The sequence below is a fragment of the Chlorocebus sabaeus genome, chromosome 4 (assembly GCF_047675955.1).
Source record: "Chlorocebus sabaeus isolate Y175 chromosome 4, mChlSab1.0.hap1, whole genome shotgun sequence".
NCBI lineage: Eukaryota > Metazoa > Chordata > Mammalia > Primates > Cercopithecidae > Chlorocebus > Chlorocebus sabaeus.
In genome coordinates this window covers 30,990,587-31,010,093 of record NC_132907.1, presented here as the reverse complement: position 1 = coordinate 31,010,093, position 19,507 = coordinate 30,990,587, and the positions used below count along the sequence as shown (strand labels likewise).

The following is a 19,507-nucleotide window of genomic DNA, read 5'->3' as shown; positions in this document are numbered from 1 at the left end:
AGTAAAAAAAAAAAAAAAGAAAGAAAAATTAGCCAAGCGTGGTGGTGTACTCCTGTAGTCCCTGGTACTCAGGAGACTGAGGCAAGAGAATTGCTTGAGCCCAGGAGTTCGAGGCTATAGTGAGCTATGATTGTGCCATGGTACCACAGCCTGGGTTACAAGAGTGAGACCCTGTCTAAAAACAAACAAACAAAAAAACTCCTGCAGTAACTTATTGAATTGACTCTACAGATTGTGTTTACCACTTTTAGTGAGAGTCAAGTGAAAAGCAGTAGATATAAAACTTTTTGCACAAAGAAAATAACCTGGTAGTCACTAACATAATGTATCATCATAATTAATTGGAATTTTCAAACTCAGATGTAATATATAGAGTACCCCAAACCTAAGACCTGATAACTAGTAGGTACCTTAATAGGTACCTTAATAAATGATAATTCACTGCTTTATGCTCCACTTGTAGCTAATGCTGTGCTAAGGATTTAGAAAGTCCAGTTTATCTGACAGTTTAACAGTCTAAAAATGCATTATTGTTTCTACAGATGAAAAGAAGCAAAGAATTGATAACTAAAAATCATAGTCAAGAGGAAACAAGTATTCTTCGTTGTTGGAAATGTAGAAAATGTATAGCAAGCTCTGGTTGTTTTATGGAGTGTCTTGAGAATCAAGTGATTAAGGTGAGTATTGGCAACTTCAGTCTTTGTTTCCTGGTAGAGGAGTGCTGTGAGCATATCCACACACATGCATACTTATTCTTCTCTACCTTATTAAGAATATTTATAGTTCTTTGTCATGACTCTTTGACTCTTACCTTATTTCACCTGACCCACTGAAAACATTCTAAAGTGGTATTCAAAAAGCATCCCCCTTCCACAGTTAAAATTAATTTTGCCTTTAATTACTAATGTTAATATGACATCAGTGTTTTAAGTGCAATGTTACAGGCATAAGCTGAAGATAATAGTCAATGTTTTTATTACCACTATGAGTGAGCCTCAGTAATCACTGCACAATTAAATTCAGATTCCTAGTAAGAATTGGAAACTTGTTGTATAGGTTTTTTTTTTTTTGTATTCACTGTGGGCCTAGAAGAGAAAGTTCATGTATAATATAAAAGTAACCCATAGGAAAACCTGAATAATATTCAAGTGTATGTTTGTTCATCCTGGTAAAAAATGAGTGTTTTTAAACAACAAAAATAAAAATTCCTTCACTTAAGAGTAGTATCAAAGAGGCATGAACTAGAAAGTAATTAATTAATGGAGTTTGGAGGGAATTCTGAATTTAACAGAGAGAGTGACTATAATCACCTGTCATTGTTTTCTTCTGCTTCTTTGAGAGACATACTCAGCTTTTGGTTTTTGTTTGTTTCGTTGTTTTACCTCAGTTATATTTGTTAATGATGGTTTCCCTTCTACTTTAACAAATTAGCCAGTCTAAACTGATAATAGTAGATAACTTTGATTGGATACTTACTACATGCCGAATACTTATTTTTTTGAGATGGAGTCTTGCTCTGTCGCCCAGGCTGGAGTGCAATGGCGTGATCTTTGCTCACTGCAACCTCCACCTCCCAGGTTCAAGTGATTCTCCTGCCTCAGCCTCCCAAGTAGCTGGGATTATAGGCTCCTGCCACCATGCCTGGCTAATTTTTGTATTTTTTAGTAGAGATGGGGTTTCACCATGTTGGTCAGGCTGGTCTCGAACCAAATACTTTTTAATGACTTGAAATAACATTTTAATTGGGAAAAAATACAAAACTTTTTATGCTAAGAGTATTTTGGTGGATATAACTTATATGTAATACAAAAATTAAATGTACAACTTGATAAGTTTTATCAGCCCTGCCATGAATCAGATCAAGATATGCATTTGCATCACCTGAGGAATTTTTGTCCTGCCCTTCTGCAGGCAGTGGTCTCCTCACTGACGTCTTTCACCATAGTCTAGGTTTGCTTGTTCTTTACATTCCTTCAAATGGAATAATACAGCATGCACTCTTTTGTGCTGGACTTATTTTTGTCAGCATAGTGTTTTAGAGATTTATGTTTTGCATGTGTCAGTAATGTGTTCCTTTTTTCTCCTGAGCCTTGTGCCACTTATGAATATACCACAGTTTATCAATTTTTTTCTGCCCAAGGACGTTGGCATTCATTCCGGTTTTAAGTTATGAATAAAACTGCTATCAAAATTTTTATAATTTTTGTGATCATGTTTTATTGTTTCTTTTTAATATATGCATAGGAATAGATTTTTGGGGTCACGGGGGTAGATATAGTTTAATTTCTTAAGAAATTATTAGTAGTTTTTCAAAGTTTATGTTCACTTCTGGTGGCAACATATGAGAATTCCAGTTACATCTTTGCCAATACTTAATATTTTCTGTCTTTATAATTTTAGCCATTCTGATAGATGTATAGTGGTATATATCATTATAGCTTTAATTTTCATTTCCTTGGTGACTAATGATGTAGAGTACTTTTTTATGTACTTGCTGGTTATGAACTGTTTTAAATGCTTTTTAAATATTTTTCATTCCTTACGGTAACTCTTTAAGGAAGATAACCTATCATCTCCATTTGCTAGATAAGGAAACTGAGGCACAGAAGATTAGGTAATTTGCCCAGGTTCACACTGCTACTAAGAAGTGCAGCTGCAATTGGACTGGGCAGTGAGGCTCCAGAGCCTGTGCTCATAACCTCCACACTCTCTTTGCTGCGTTTGCTCTTCCTTCAGGATAGCATACAATGTCACTTCTCACTAGAGTGGCTGATCCTTTTATTTAGCTGGACAACTCCCACTTATTCATTCATTAAAACATATTTAATGAGCAAGAACAGTTCAAGCACTGCTGTAGGATGTATTGGGATGGATAGTGGAAGAGTGGTACAGAGTTGAAAAAATATACTCTGGTCCTTAGGATCTCTAAAGTCTTGTTGAAAATAGGCCAACCAGTATAGCCTGATTTGAGGAGTACTCTAAAAGAGGAATGCAAACAAAATTCTGCCTGGGCTGGTCACAGAAGACTTCGCAGAAAAGGTAATATGTGAACATATATATGTTTGTTTCTTACAGATTTTAAAGTATACTTTGTAGACCATAAAATTCACCCATTGTTAGATAATAACTTAATGATTTTTAGTTGTGCAACCACCACTATATTACAATTTTGAGCTGTTTTCATTACCCCATAAAGTTTCCTCAGGCCTCTTTGTCCTGCTCCCATCCCCAGGCAGCTTACCAATCTTATTTCTGTCTCTGTAGATTTATATGTAAAATAAAATGTATAAACATAATAAAATATGTAAACCATGGAAAATACCTTATAAAATAAAAATACATTCATTTATATAAAATTGCATATGTAATTTAAAAATATGTAAAAATTATATACTATATTTATATAAAATACAAATTATTTTAAAATGAAGAAATAATTCAATATCATGGTTAAGTCTTAGCAGAAGGAGTAGTATGAAGCAGTGACTCTGAGGTGCTTCTAAAGTAATGTTAATGTTAAATTTCTTAATCTTGGTAGTGGGCATATTGGCATTTTCTTTAAGTTCCCTTTAAACATATTTTATATTTTATAAATCTGTATATATTATCAAAATATTAAAAATGAAAATGAAAGGATCCTTTAAAGGAAACCACAAAACAAATTATTAGAACCCCAAAGTAATTTTATCAGTACTGTGCTGAAAGGTTGCTAAATTTATCACCTATTAAAGTAACTATACAGTTAAAAATAAGCCATATATGTAATAAGTGTTTTGTTTCTGAATTTTCTGTAAATGAAATTACACTATGATTATTCTGGGAATTGCTGTTTTTACTCAGTATTACCATGTCGAGTGTAGATTTAGTTCATTTCCACTTCTGTATAGTATTCCAGTATAGTATTCCAGTATATTAATATATCTCAAACTTCATAATTCATTTTGTTGATAGTCATTTGACTTACATCTATTTGTCTTGCTCTTATAATCAGTGCTGCTGTGAACTTTCTTATGCATATCTTTGCACACATGGGCATGAGTATTACTCTAAATGGAGTTCCAGCATCATAGGGTATGTGCATGTTCAACTTTACTGGACAGTGCTGTTTTCAAATGACAGTCTCACCAGCAATGGTTCAGCATTGTTGTGATTTTACGTCTTCACCAACATTTAACATCTCATTCTCAGAGGTCAAGTGTATTTTCTGCAAAATGTCTTCTTTTCTTGCCTGTTTTTCTATTAGGATGTTTTGTTTTTGATATTTGGAGATTCTGTGTTCTAAATACTAATCTCTTTTTGGTTATTGTGTTGAAACTAGTTTTTCCAGTTTATGTAACTTATATTTCATTCTTGTGGTGTCTTTGTTGAACAGAAATTCATAATTTATGAGTGTATTAGTTCTGTCCTTTGTGTGTTGTACTGTTTAAGAAAATCTCTATTGTGAGGGGAAGGTGTTTTTTCCTCTCCTTCTACTGAATATCAAAGTTGAGATAGGCAAGTTTCCTTGTGTGCCCTTCTGAGAAACAGGTTTCTTGTTTACCCTCATACTGAGGTTATAACCAGCTTTATGTAGGAAGTTTCTCTGTAGGTTCTTTCCATCCCAAGGGAGCCCATGGCTTTATCTCCTGTATTCCACATGCAGACATGAAATGGCTCTCAGAACAACATAGAGGATAAGGAAACTGGGGAAACAACATCAATAGCTGTTGACTCCGGGACCACACTTATTTATCCCTGACCATTGACAGGAAATTTTTTGTAATGTTGAGCGGATGTATCAGATGTGTCAAAGTTAGGTTGGTATGGAATTTGAACTGTAAGGGAAACTGGGACATTTGAGCTTTAGTTATCTAGCCACTGGCATGCAGTAAGACATGAGAAAGGGAATTTAGAATGGAGTTTCCAGACGATCTACAGTGCCCACAAGGAGAAAAGGGGACTTCAACCTTGCCTTCAGGCCTGAGATAGATGAAATGTGGGCAAAAAACAAAAACAAAGTAACAACAATAAAGACCCTAAAGATGTAGAAATAAAATAACAGAAATGGTCTCCATTTGTGCAATCTGTGTTAGGGAGTGACGTCCTTATTTTTAGTTAGTTTTGTTGGTTTTGGACATGTGAGGTTTATATGGCCTGTAGAATATTCAAATATTTTAGGAAGCTGCTGGGTTATGTGGATATGGGATTCAGAAGAGAGATCTGAACTAAAACTGTGGATCATCAGCATGTAAATTTTAGGTAAAGCTGTGAGAGTAGATGAGATTACCATGCAGTGTATGAATGGAGTGAGAGATTAGTAGTTCCTATCATATAGGAACATTTATAGGATAGACAGAAAAAGAGAAGCTCTCACAAAGGAGAAAAAAAGAGTGAAAAAATAGAACTGAAAATTAGGATACAATATTATGGAAGTCAAGGGACAAACATTTTCTAGAAAAAAAAGTGTTGATTATTCATGTTAAATGTTAAATGAGATCTAAAAGATCAGACATTGCCTTCAGTGTGCAGACTGTATACTGCACAATTCTAGGGGGAGCTAGTTTGTGAAAGGTTTGCCCTGGATTTGTGCAGAGTTAGCATACTAACTGTATATCCGTATGTAAAGACCCTAAGTGAGAGTTAAAAGTGTCCATTGGTTTTAAAAGAAATCATTGGTCAACATTCATTGTAGTTGTGAGACTTTTAGGGGCAGTTACCAAATTCCACTGGGTTCAGGTAATTGGGAGCTGAGGGATAGTAAAACACTTAACAATAAAACACTTTAATTATTAGGTCATGACTTCCTCTGTCACCAGGCTATGAGGTATTTCATCTGTATAACACCATTGCCAATGGATTGGCTGACATGAATAGGACTGATGAATGTTGAATTGATTATTGGAGTATATACCTCCTCCCTCATGTCTTTTGGTTAGAAAATTTGCTTGTTTTCTCTCTGGCTTTATTATTCTGGTGGTAATTTTCCTTCAATGGCTGTAATATTGAAAAATATTTTTATTGCTTACTACATTTTTAATACTTTGTGTTCCCTTTTCTTAGTGACAGTATTTGTTCCATGCTAGTCTTACCACATGCTGTGCTATGGACTGAATTGTGTGCCCTCCAAGTGCGTGTTTTAAAGGTGCAGTGTTACTGTATCCGGACATAGGGTCTTTAGGAGTTAATTACGGTTAAATGAGAGCATAAAGATGGGGCCTAATCCAATAGGAGTGTGGCTCTATAAAAGGAAGAAAAGAGAAAGAGATCCTGTGAGGACACAGTGAGTAATCAGCCACCTGCAAGCGAGAAAGAGAGCCCTCTCCAGAGCCAGAACATGCTGGTACCCTGATCTCAAACCTTCAACGTCTAGAACTGAGAGAAAATAAATTGCTATTGTTTAAGTTATTCAGTCTCTGGTATTTTGTGATGGCATCCCAAGCAGACTTAGACCGCACAGGTCCTGTAATAGGAACTGGAAATTCAAAGATGAGCAGAAGAGAAATGGTATGTCCTTGTGAAGGTTTCAGGATTTATCATTTAATTTTCTATTAATATTATAACATTTATAAATATATTCTAATTATAGTATAATTAATCATACTAAAAGTTTGATATTTATAACTTAATATTGAAATAATTTAATATTTGTAATATTAACCAGTTATATAAATATTAAATATTGATTACACATATAGATATAAATTATTAGCTGTTTCAGTGGCAAAAAGGAAAAGTATAGGAAGCCATAAGAGTAGGATATAGATAGGGTGCTGGACCTAATTGTAAGGCTTTTCTGAGGAAGTGACTTGTGTGGAGATATGATGGATAAGTGAGGACAGTACAGGTGGGAGAACATTCCAAGATTCAGGACCAGCATGTTCAAAGGCCCTATGGTGGATCCCCAGTTTACTAAAAGAGATTGCCATGATTGGAGTTCAGAGATGAGGAGGAAGTTTGGCAAGATCTGAGAGTAGAAAGTTGGGTACTGTTCAAATCATGTATGGTCTTGGAAGTCAAAGATTTTGATCTTTATCCTAGGAGCTGGGAAGTTAATGAGAGGAAGTAACATGACTTTTGAATTTTGAGATTAGTTTGGTAATAGTGTGAAGAGTGAATTAGAAAGGTACCAAGAATTGAGGCAGGGAGCCTGTTTGCTTTTTAAGTGAGGTTTTCATTGTTTTCAATTCATTGTGACCTTTTGGTTGTAAAAAGTTTTTAACCCTTAAAGTACCTTCTCAAAGTACAAATAGACAAACTAGGCAGTCCAATAGAATTTTGGTTCCTTTACATTTGTGACACTTTAGACAATTAATAATGTTAATTGAAATAACATTTTGATTACATAATCTTTTTTTGAGACGGAGTCTCGCTCTGTCGCCCAGGCTGGAGTGCAGTGGCACAATCTCGACTCACTGCAAGCTCCACCTCCGGGGTTCACGCCATTCTCCTGCCTCAGCCTCCCTGAGTAGCTGGGACTACAGGCGCCCGCCACCACGCCTGACTAATTTTTTTTTGTATTTTTAGTAGAGACGGGATTTCACTTGTGTTAGCCAGGATGGTCTCGATCTCCTGACCTCGTGATCCACCCACCTCGGCCTCCCAAAGTGCTGGGATTACAGACGTTAGCCACCGCGCCCGGCCTCGTTACATAATCTTTTCCCTGTGGTGTTAGCTGTGGTAGTCAAATAATATAGTTGGTTCGCATTTAAAGAATTAGCTGAGGGAATGTTACTGCTTACATTGGAAATGCCAAGGGTTAAACATCTTCCAAAATTTTATATAATATTACCAACTTTTTGCATGTAATTTGTTACACTTAATTAAAAATATTAAAGATCACATAATGATAAAAAATAAGGCATCAAATTTGTAATTTTAAAATTAAGTGATATTTTTCTGTTATAGCAACTGAGAATATTCCCAACACTTAAAGAAAAAATTAAAATAACAATACATTGGCTCCCTTTGCTGCTTGAACAAATTATTTCATTTACAAATATAATTTTGTCAACATTTTTCTGACATTATTATGTGAAATTGCTATTACTTTCTCCTCCTTTTCCTTCCTCCTTCCTTTGTGTGGGAAATTTGAGACATAAAGAAAATCTGTCTGGTAATTTTTTTTAAATCCTAGTGAAACAGTTCTAATTTTCAGTCAAATTTTTCCTGAGGAGATAACTTGTTGTGCTAATACTTTGATGGCTTTAAATTCCTTAAATTGGGTTGCCTCCAGTTTCATCATTCATCTTAAAATATGTCCATCAAAAATTGTTTTATCATTTATATATTTGTGTGCTTTTACAAAATTAACTGACTTAAAACTTAGAAGCAATGGTACATCCTCTTTACTTGTAGAATTATTTTGGAAATAAATATTACAAATAAAAAATACATGTTTTCTTAAACTGTGATGGTAAATACAGGTGAAAGTAGTTGGCAGTTTCATTTATAATTGAGGTGTCTGTGTTTACCCTGGTCCATATGTAAAGTTTTCAGAAAATAAAACAATGCTATAAATTCAACCCAGCTTTTTATGCTTTCCTACCTGTATCAATTGCTATTTCTCTTTTTTTGGTTGTGAGGAGATGAAAGTATACTTTAAATCTGAGCTATTTAAAAGAAACAAATATATGCTGTTTTATATTATTTTTTCTCAAATGAAGGAGGGTGGGTTGAGGTGTACAAAAGCAGAATCAGCTGTGGAATTTTTTCTAAACATACCTCTCCCTACATAAATTTATTTTAGTTAATTTAAAAATAAGATATGTTTCAGTTTTAGATTTATAAGCTTAGAGAAGAATAGCAGTATCATGCCTTAAAACATACACAGGCTGGAGATGTAAGAAAGTTTATTGCCCTAAAAACTATAGTATTTTATATGGCATAAGAGGCAATGTGGAAGCTTGGGATCTCTTATTTCAGTGTTGTTCTCTGTAAGACAGTAAAAACTCTTAAGACAGTGCCTGTGCATAGTGAGCACAATATAAATATTTGTTATTTAGTGAAAATAAGAATAAGTACATTGGGCAACAGAGCGAGACTCTATCTCAAAAAAAAAAAAAAAAAAAAAAAAAAAAAACTTTCTTCTACCTACAACTGTGACTCCAGTGTTTATTCTCATAGGAATATTCATAAAGCATTTCCGAAATTTATAGTGGGTAGTGGTTTTTTAGTGTTATGATCAATACTGTGTGATTTAAAAATGATAAATTTATAAATGTACATAGTAAAATAAGACGTAGAACAGTGAAATATTAAAACATTAATACAAATAATAGAAGTACCTTTATGCAACACAATCCCTGGCATAATAAGTATGTCTCTACTTGCTTTGTGTGGTCAACACTGTATTTAGTAATCACTGAATAAATATTGATAGGTTGAGTGCCATTAACTATTTTGACATTGATAATCTATTGTTCTTTCTACCAGTGTAGAAATTTCCTCCCTCCCTCTGTCACTCCCACCCTTCTTTCCTTCCTCTATATGTAGACATAATCTTGAAAAGTCAGAGCAAAATTCTGGATCTGATAATGAAAAGATTACTTCGTTTGCCAATTTCAGTTTGTATTCTCTATAAGATTGTTTTAAAGAATTCATTAGAGTTATACTAATCTTCATAACTGTCAGCTCCTAATGAAAGGAGCTAGCGTGTATGAATATGGATGTTTCGCAAAATTAATTCTACTTTTTCAAAAACTTATCCATACCTTTATTTTGTTTCTGGGGCAAAATAGATAAAGCTATACTGTTTAGTTTTATTGAGTCACTTCCAATATGTTTCCCAATGTTCTTTAAAAATTTTATATATGAGTTGGAGAGAAAAGCTAGTCATGACTGAACTGTTATTGTAAACATATCGCTATTAGAACTTAGAAAAGGCAGATGACAGAAGCACACAAAATCGAACACTAAAAAATGATGTCTCCGGGTTCTTAACTTTAGTAAATATGAAAATCATAAGTAGGAATTTATTTAGAGACACTCTTAGGTGTGGCCCACAAGTATAAATTTTTAGTAAGTAACCCAACTCACGTCTAATGCTAGTGATCTAAGGACCATATTTTTTAAAATACTCCTCTAAGGTGGCTCTTCACAGAGTTCATGATCTTGATGCAGGCTCTTTTCTTCAGTGCTAGTCAAAAGAGAACCTTTAAGTTACCAGAGTGTTGACATTCTCTCTCAAACTCTCTGTAGAAATTGGCATCCACAGATTTCTTAGAATAGTTAAAGTTTGGAACCCTAGGATTATCAATGATTGAAGATGCCAGAATTTCTCTTTTGAGGAGGAAAATCTGATAACATCAGTTTATATTTGTATTATGTTGTGGGTTTATGAAAAAATCATTCTAGGGTGTTTGTTTTCATGCAGTTTGCTTGCTGCTGAACAGTGGAGATAGAATGTGACTTTAAGTTTCTCTTCTCTTGCTAAAATTGAAGAATTTACCTCTCAAAAGGTAATATGCTTATCCATATACAGACTTGCACTGAAGTACACCTCTTCCCACCCAGTTTATTAGATGAATTGGTAAACTTACTTAGAAGGCCAATTTCAAATGAAGTTTTGAAGATACCTTTATCCTGGTGTAGGGGATGGCACTGTTATACGACTAACAGTTTCATATGCCTACTGTGTAGTAACAGATGAATACACTGAGTAGCAGGATTTGCAGCAGAGAATGTCATGATTGCAAGGTGTCCAGTGAGGAGATGGGAAGAGACCCTCAAATCCTTCATCTCCCTGAGGAGTTCTGGGCTGGGATTTTTAAGGAGACCATGGAGAGTGAGGAACTGGAAAATTGGGGTGGCTGATTGGTTGGGGAATGAGGGATGAAATCATCAGGATGTGGAAACTACATTCTTTGGTGAGTCAGCTTCTGGTGGTATCCTTCATTCAGAGCAGCTGGCATCAATGGGATTTTTCAGTCCAGCTGGTGTTAATAGTTTCATTGGTATTCAGGACCTAGAGGAATATCTCAAAGGGAAACTGAGTTTCATAATGTTCAAGTTGTTACCTATAGAGCAGTTAAGGGAAACTGTAATCTAGGATCTGTGGGATTTGGGGCAATAGGCACCAAATAGCCATGAGGAAGCAGGTCAGAGAGCAAGAAGACCTGGGGATTAATGCTCAATGTGCTGCAAGCTTGGCTTATTTTTGTTTGTCCCCTTGTTCTTCCTTGGTTAATTTATAAAGTTTATAAGGACAGTTTTAGCATCTCTCACATAAGAGTCTTATGACATACTTTATGCGAGGTCAGAAAATCCCTCCTAGGTTATTGACCTGCTTCAGGGGAAAAGGGCAGGGGAAAGGTTAGTAAGACTTTCCTGCCTCTGCTGTTTTTCAGTATGCCAAGGTGGCCTATTTTGGGGTAGTATGTCCTGAATCCCATCATTCTACTCCTGCATCTTTCTGCACATTCATCTAACATCTTGATGGAGAATGTGGCAACTTTATTCTGTCGTTAGTAGAATTCAGATAGAATAGAGATTCGGGGCTGGAGAAAGTTGCCATGAAAGACACTATTTTGTCTCACATGCAGAAAAAGGCACTAGATGTGTTCATTCAGTAACTGACTGCTAAATTGTAAATTTCATTTGATGACCTCAGTGAGATGGAAGGACTTTGTCTTAAATCACGGGTAGTTATTCTCTGAAGAAATTTTAAAAAGATTTTTTTTGGGGCTTGTTTTTTATTATGGGAGTTAGGAAGGGAAGGCAGTGTATATTTGCTTTCTAACTAAAATAGACTGTATATTTGAGTTTTACTTAAATATGAAACCTGTGAAATAAATTCTGAACTGGTAATTAGTAATATCATTTATTTTTATTTAACAGGATACAGATGATTCAATTGATGCTCAAAATATTTGCCATGTGTGGCACATGAATATAGAGGCCCTCCCAGAATGGATAAACTGCCTGATCCAAAAAGTAAGTTCTTAGTTTCTGAGTAAAATTAAGAATATACAACCTTCAGAATGTTTTTGTCCTCCTTTTAGAGCTGTTTTTCTTAGATGCATTGCTTGGCCAACCTCTTACTGTTCCTCACTCCCATTACCCCTCATCACACTTCTTTTCTCCTTTCTCTGCTTTATATACCTATCTGTATTTTACACACACATATACACACATGTAATATATGTTACTTTTAAATATACAGAAGCATATGTATGACAAAAATATATATATTATACATGCACATATACATATTTACCTACATACACATATAGCTTATTTAACTTGTTAATTGCCTAGCTCCCACGCTAGAATATAAGCACCATGAAGTCAGGGACTTTATATTTTTATTCATTTGTATTTCCCAGCACCAAGAATAGGTCCTGTTCAATAAATGGAATATTCTGTATGTGTTATTCATATCTATATATATACACATAAATGCACAAACATACAAAATAAATAGGATAATTAATCACCTTCACTGGTATAATCAAAATGAAAATTCTACACTTTAAAGGATCCTTAATGAAACATTATAAGAGCGAGAACTGACCTTGTATGTATAGTTATTTTTTACAATTCAAAACTCCTGTCTTAGAAAATTATAAGTAGTAGGACTTTGGAAATATATAATTACATTTCTCCACTGAGCAGCTTAATTTTTTGTTAAAAAATAACATTTGATATCACTTCTCACACTGTAACAATTTTCTAGGAGAATGCCAGTGCACTGTTTATAAGTGTCCTGAACTTAAAATATATTAGGACACTGCAGATATTTCACTATCTCAGTTGAAAAGATAATTTTAAGGCAGTTCATTATTAATTTCCAGTCTAAGCATAGAAAATGCACTGTCTGATGTATGCAATCAATATCTTTTGGTTGTATGTAAAAAGCCAGAAAGAGCTTTATTCTGTTGGTTGGGTAACGTTCCCTCCCACAGTGCTTGGTATGCAAGAAGTGTATCAAAACAGACACTTTTCTGTGAGATTTTACTTGCAAATTAAGCTCTGTCCACTGATTCGCTTCCTGGTTCCATAGCATATTTTTCTTTAGTTCACACTGTATCCATATTTAACCTATTGTTCAAGAGACTCTCATTTAGAATTCTTAGGAATATTGTTTGCTTGGGCATGATTTGCAATGTGTTATCATTCTAAAACTTTGGCGCTGCTTATCTTTATTTATTGGAAGGCTTGTTTTATTTACTCTTCAGTCTACTAATCAGAAAACAGAAAGCTACCCTTTCTGTGACATAGAAAACTTTCATGTGGCTGGCTGTAAAGAAAAAAAAAAATTCTCTTCGGTTTCTTTATAATGAAAGCACTGTCTTTATTTTTCTTTGTTACCTGTAGGCCCAGTGGACAGTTGGAAAACTGAATTGCCCTTTCTGTGGGGCCCGTTTAGGAGGCTTTAATTTTGTCAGCACTCCAAAATGTTCCTGTGGCCAGCTTGCAGCTGTACATCTCTCCAAGAGCCGAACCGATTATCAGCTAGCACAGGCAGGCGGACTAATGAGACCATCACTGAAATACTTGTCACATCCTAGAGTTCAGTCAGGTTGTGACAAGGAAGCTCTGCTGACAGGTGGTGGCTCTAAAAACAGAAATCACAGGCTTTTAAACATGGCCCGAAATAATAATGACCCTGGAAGATTAACAGAAGCACTCTGCCTGGAGGTGCGATCAACATATTTTGAGATGAAGAATGAAAAACTGCTCTCCAAAGCATCAGAACCAAAATACCAGCTTTTTGTTCCCCAGCTTGTGACTGGCAGATGCACTACAAGAGCTTTTCATAGAAAATCACATAGTTTGGATCTGAACATCAGTGAGAAACTGACTTTATTACCCACTTTATATGAAATACATAGTAAGACTACTGCCTATTCCAGACTAAATGAAACGCAGCCTATTGACCTTTCAGGCTTGCCTTTACAATCTAGTAAAAATAGCTGTTCCTTTCAGAATCCATCCAGTTTTGATCCTAGTATGCTGCTGCAAAGATTTTCAGTGGCCCCCCATGAGACCCAGACACAAAGAGGAGGAGAATTTCAATGTGGTCTAGAAGCTTCTTCAGTGTACTCTGACCATACTAATACTAACAATCTGACTTTCCTGATGGACCTGCCCTCAGCTGGCAGGAGCATGCTGGAGGCCTCAGACCAGGAAGAGCACCTCTCCCCTCTGGACTTCCTCCACTCAGCCAGTTTTTCATTGGGCAGCATTAATCAGAGGCTCAATAAGAGAGAAAGGAGCAAGTTGAAGAATCTAAGAAGGAAACAACGAAGGCGTGAAAGATGGCTACAGAAACAGGTAATATTTTTCAAAAGAGTTTACTAAAAAATCTGTATTATAAATACTGGAGTTTGGGGAGTGGAGCTAACTTTCAACATCTGTATAATAAAAACTTGGTTTTAATAATTCTGGAAATGCTATTTCTAAGTGCACTCAGTAATCATGCAGCTGTATTATAATTGGCGTGTATAACCCAGTCTCTATGCTTCATGCATGTTTAGAAAAAACCTCTTTTTCCCAATTCTGGTAATATTTTAGAGGGATATTAATCTCTAATTAACACTGGATTGTTTTTTACTATATTTTAAATGTTTTATTTGTTAGGATTGTTTTGCAGTGGTTTTATTTTGGGTTAAAAATGTTTTTTTTTTTAAATTTTGGGTTGAAAAAATGTTTCTCTAAGTAAATTCAATCAGGTGACAAAGTCATTCACTTTTCATCACTTTATAATAGCTTAAGTGGGTATTTCAAGGAACCTTAATCATGGGCTCACACGATCTAATTATGATTAACTGTGCTAAATTGTGAAAATTATCTAAAGGGTAGTTTACCCTTACTGTAATTTTGTAGGAGACTATGCTTCTCTATGATTTGATCTACTTCAGTGCCCATAGTGATATGCTCCAGAGTAGGATGTGTGAAGGAACTGAACAGTAAATGTTAGGTGCTGTGGAAAGAAAGCAATTAAAGCCAATGGATGAGATGCTCATGAACATTTGAAAGTTTGAACCAATATGTTTCTGAATAAACTTTTTTTTTTTACAAACTGACTTTATTATCTACTTATTCATAATAGTGTCCTTATTAATCAGTGTGTTGTATATTAACAGAACTAAAATATAGAAAGCTGCAACTTGATATATTAGTTTTTTCTTTTAAAAATTGTTAACTGGGTCAAATGGTATTTCTAGTTCTAGATCCTTGAGGAATCACCACACTGTCTTCCACAATGGTTGAACTAGTTTACAGTCCCACCTGCACGTTGTGCACATGTACCCTAAAACTTAAATTATAATAAAAAATTTTTTAAAAAGTTAACTAAACTTATGGCTTATGATTCTAGTTTTGACTCAATATAATAAAATTACTGCATTGAATGTTTCAGATTGAGTGTTTTTGTCATCTTTCAGTTATATAGTATAATTATTTCTATAGGTAATTTTTTATTTTATTTTTGGTTGCTAAAATGCATTTCAGTTTGGTTTGTTTACAAGTGATAGTGTAATGTGACATCAAAGTATATATTACAGAATGTAAAAAATGAATGTGTTTTAGCATCATTATACCATACTTCATAGTTTAACTTAACTGAAACTGCAAAGTTCAAATTTTTCATTGAGACTTGACCTATTATATAGGTAAATTGGAGATGTTCATAAGTTAAGTGAATATTCAGAAAGAATATTTTCAAAATGATTAATGTAATGTGGAGGGATCTAAAATAATTCTGTAGCAAATAGAAATGTAAAAGAAGTATGAAAATTATACTTCATACTGTAAATATATGCAAATAACATCTTTGCAATTTAAAAATGTGTTTAATTCTTAGGCTAGGTAGTTTTGAAAACCTCAGCTACATGACTGATCATTTTCCATCATAGGAATACTCGTACACAGTTTAGAGCAAACCAAGTATAAAGTTAAAGTGTTTTTTTTTTTTTTGTATAGATGAAGTTATTTGTATTCATTCACATACCTATGATATAGCTTAGCTAATTGATCAGAATTAATGAGTCTTAGACCTGTTGTCACAGGTCAGTATAGGAAGTGACATGGCAGGATCCTACTGAGTTTGGTAGCACAGAAGCTACAGGCAAACAAATACCCAGTGTTTATTTAGCACAGAAAATTTTGAAGTGTATAGCAGCACAGAAATTTTGTGTTAGTGATGTAAGTATACATCGCAGTTAGAACCAGAATAATTACAATTTTTAAGTCTGTTTTGCTAATTCAAACAAAAAGGCAAATCCTAGGAAGAGTAAATATCTGAGACAAATTAATGGCATAGGTGTGCAGTTTCATTCCATATTTAATAAAGATTGTGTGAACACTTATTAAATGCTTGTTTGGGATACTGTGTCTGAGTAATGACTTCAGTACAGATCAATCTTGCCTTTTTTAAAATGAGGATAAACATATAATATGTAAAGTAAAAGTTACTATTATTAATGATAGTTTTTTAAAAGTTTAGAATAATTGGTTGATATATCTGGATTTCTAACTTTCACTTGAGGTTTTTAATAAATGTTTTTAAGCTAGACATCTTTCAGTGATCTATACCATGACAGAAAGCATTAATGACAGTACAAAAAGTTATTTAAATATTTGAATCTTAGGGATGTAAATGAGATGGATATTGAAGCAGACATTACAGCCAGTTTTCAGGGTTTTTGTTTAGCAAAAGTTAATTGAGCATCTACTTTGGGGAAAGACATAGCACTGAACCACATTTAACCAGCAAACTTATTTTTTATCCAGCATAGTGCTTTTGTTTTTCATTTTTATTTTTTAAATTATCATGCGATAAAATTATTCTCTACATACAGCTTTATGACTTAAACACATGTGAAGGTTTATATATAATGACCAACAGAATGGGCACACAGAACATTTTGATCACTCCCAAAACTCCCTTGTGCTATGTACCTTTATAATCACTTGCTCATCCTGTTCCTAATCGCTGAAAACCACTGATGTGTTCTCCATTATTTTTGTCTTTTTGATAATGTTGTACAATATTAATATACTGTTAAAATATAGAATCCTATAGTATACAACCTTGAGACTGGCCTCTTTTACTCAGTAAAATTGCCTGTGAGATTCATGCAAGTTGTTGCATGTATTTATAGTTTGTTGTTTTTCATTGCTCAGTAGTATTCCGTTGTATGAATGAACCACAATTTATCCATTCAGCTGCTGAAGGACAAGCAGGTTGTTCTAGGTTTTGACAATTATGAGTAGAACTTTTACAGACATTCATGTGCATATTTTTGTGTGAACCTAATTTTTTATTTCTCTAGGGTAAATACTCAGGAGTGGGATTGCTGGATCATATGGTAAGTATATATTTACTTATATGAGAAATTGTCAAATTGTTTTCCAGAATGGCTGTACCATTTTGCATTCCAAGCAGCAAAGAGTTCCATTTGCTGTGTATCCTTGAAAGCAAGCACTGGTATTCTCAATATTTTAAAATTTTAGTCATTCAAATATATAGACATTTGTATCACATCATGATTTTAATTTGCTTTTCCTTAAGGATGCTTAACATATGTGCTTATTTTCCATTTTGTATGTATTCTTTAGTTAAGTGTCTTCAAATCTTTTGGGTTGGTGTGGCAGCTCATGTCTATAATCCCAGCATTTTGAGAGGCCAAGGCAGGAGGATTGCTTGAGTTCAGGAGTTCAAGACCAGCCTGGGCAGCATCGCAAGACCTTATCGCTACAAAAAAAAATCAAAAAAATTAGCTGGGTGTGGTGGTGTGTGCCTGTAGTCCTAGCTACTTGGGAGGCTGAGATGAGAGGATTGCTTGAGCCCAGGATACCAAGGCTACAGTGAGCGATGATTATACCACTGCACTCCAGCCTGTCTCAAAAAATATAGTCTTTTACTCAGTTTTTAATTGGGTTATTTTCTTCCTTTTAAGAGTTCTTCATATATTTTGGATACAAGTCTTTCAATGGATATGTGATTTATAAATATTTTCTCTCAGTCTGTAGCTTTTCTTTTTATTCCCTTAATTATTTTTCCTGTAGAGCCAACCTGTTTAGTTTTTATGATGTCCTATTTCTCAAAAAACGTTTTAATAGATTATGCTTTTGTTGTTATATCTAAGAACTCTGTCTCATGCTAGGTTATGAAGATTTTCTCCTATGGTTTTTTCAAAAAATTTTATAGTTTTAAGTTTTACGTTGAGAATTAAGATTCATTTAAAATTAATTTTAATAAGTTGTGAGGCGTAAGGGGTTTATTATTTTACTTAGAGATGCTCAATTGTTTCAGCACCAGTTGTTGAAAACAATATCCTTCCTTCATTGAAATGCGTTTGCAGCTTTGTCAAAAATCAGTTGTCTGAAAATGTGTGGGTGTATTTCTGGACTCTCTTCTGTACAGTTCATCTTTTTGTCTGTGCTTTTGTTAGTACCCCTTTTTTCCTGTGACTTTATTACTCTTTTTCAAAATGGTTTAGCTATTTTAAGTTTTTGACTTTCCACGTAGAACTTAAAATCAATCTGTTTATATTTATAAAACATCATGTTGGGATTTTGATTGCAATTATATTGAAGTTATAGATAAACCTGGGGAGAGTTGAAATCTTTACTATGTTCACTCTCGTAATATGTGAACATTGTCTTTCTTTTTATGTCTTTTTATTTAAGTCTTTGATTTCTTTCATCAGCATTTTGCAGTTTCCAGCATTCAGAACCTGTCATGTTTAGTTAGATTTATACCAAGCATTTTTTTCTTTTGAGAGGAGTTATTGTTATTTAAAACTTTTTTGACTTACAATTATATATTGCTAATGTTTAAAAACACTATTTTTGTTTTGACTTTGTGTCTTGTGTTATTAAGAGTATACATTCTTGATGTCTTTTGTCAGATTTATTCCTATTCTTTTTAATGCTGTTGCTAAATGCTAATGTTTTATTAAATTTTAGTTTCCAATTCTTCATTATAGTATAATGCTGAATGAAAATGTTGAGAGCAGAAATCCTTGTCTTTTTCCTGATATTAGCAGGACAGCATGCATTCACCATTGAATATAATGTTAGTTGTATGCTCTTTTTCAGGTTGAGGACATTTTCTTTCATTTCTGGTTTGCTGATAATATTCTCATGAATGGATGTTGAATTTTGTAGAATGCTTTTTCTGTATGAGTTGATATGATCATGTGTTTTCAATGTTAATATAATTCACTATCAAATATTGAGCCAGTCTTGCATTCCCACCATAAACTACACTTTGTTATGCTATATTATTATGTGTATTACTAGATACTATTTGCTAATCATTTTTGAGGATTTTTTAATGCCTCTGTTGATGAAGAATATTAGTCTGAAATTGTCTCTTTGTAATATCTTTGTCTGATTTTGGTACCAGAGTGTTATAGCCTTATGAAATGAGTTAGTTGTCTTTTTTTGTGTTTTCTGGAAAATAGTGAGGATAACTTTTTTTTTTTTTAATTGAGATGGAGTCTCACTCTGTTGCCAGACTGGAGTGCAGTGGCACGATCTCGGCTCACTGCAACCTCCGCCTCCCAGGTTCAAGTAA

The 19,507-nt window shown here is 34.1% G+C and overlaps 1 protein-coding gene across 5 annotated transcripts in view; it reads left to right on the top strand.

The window, feature by feature from the left end:
• The window catches only part of RNF180 (ring finger protein 180), a 225,599-nt gene that overhangs the window by 34,672 nt on the left and 171,420 nt on the right, over positions 1 to 19,507 (top strand). For all 5 annotated transcript variants that reach the window (XR_012092764.1, XM_007973766.3, XM_073014740.1 and 2 more), the window contains exons 2-5: positions 543 to 677; positions 11,815 to 11,910; positions 13,294 to 14,253; positions 17,256 to 17,291. Coding sequence is in view for 4 of the 5 variants with exons in the window: in XM_007973766.3 (XP_007971957.2) it covers positions 543 to 677; positions 11,815 to 11,910; positions 13,294 to 14,253; positions 17,256 to 17,291 (1,227 nt within the window). In the remaining variant the exon portion in view is untranslated. The remainder of the gene's footprint in view (positions 1 to 542; positions 678 to 11,814; positions 11,911 to 13,293; positions 14,254 to 17,255; positions 17,292 to 19,507) is intronic.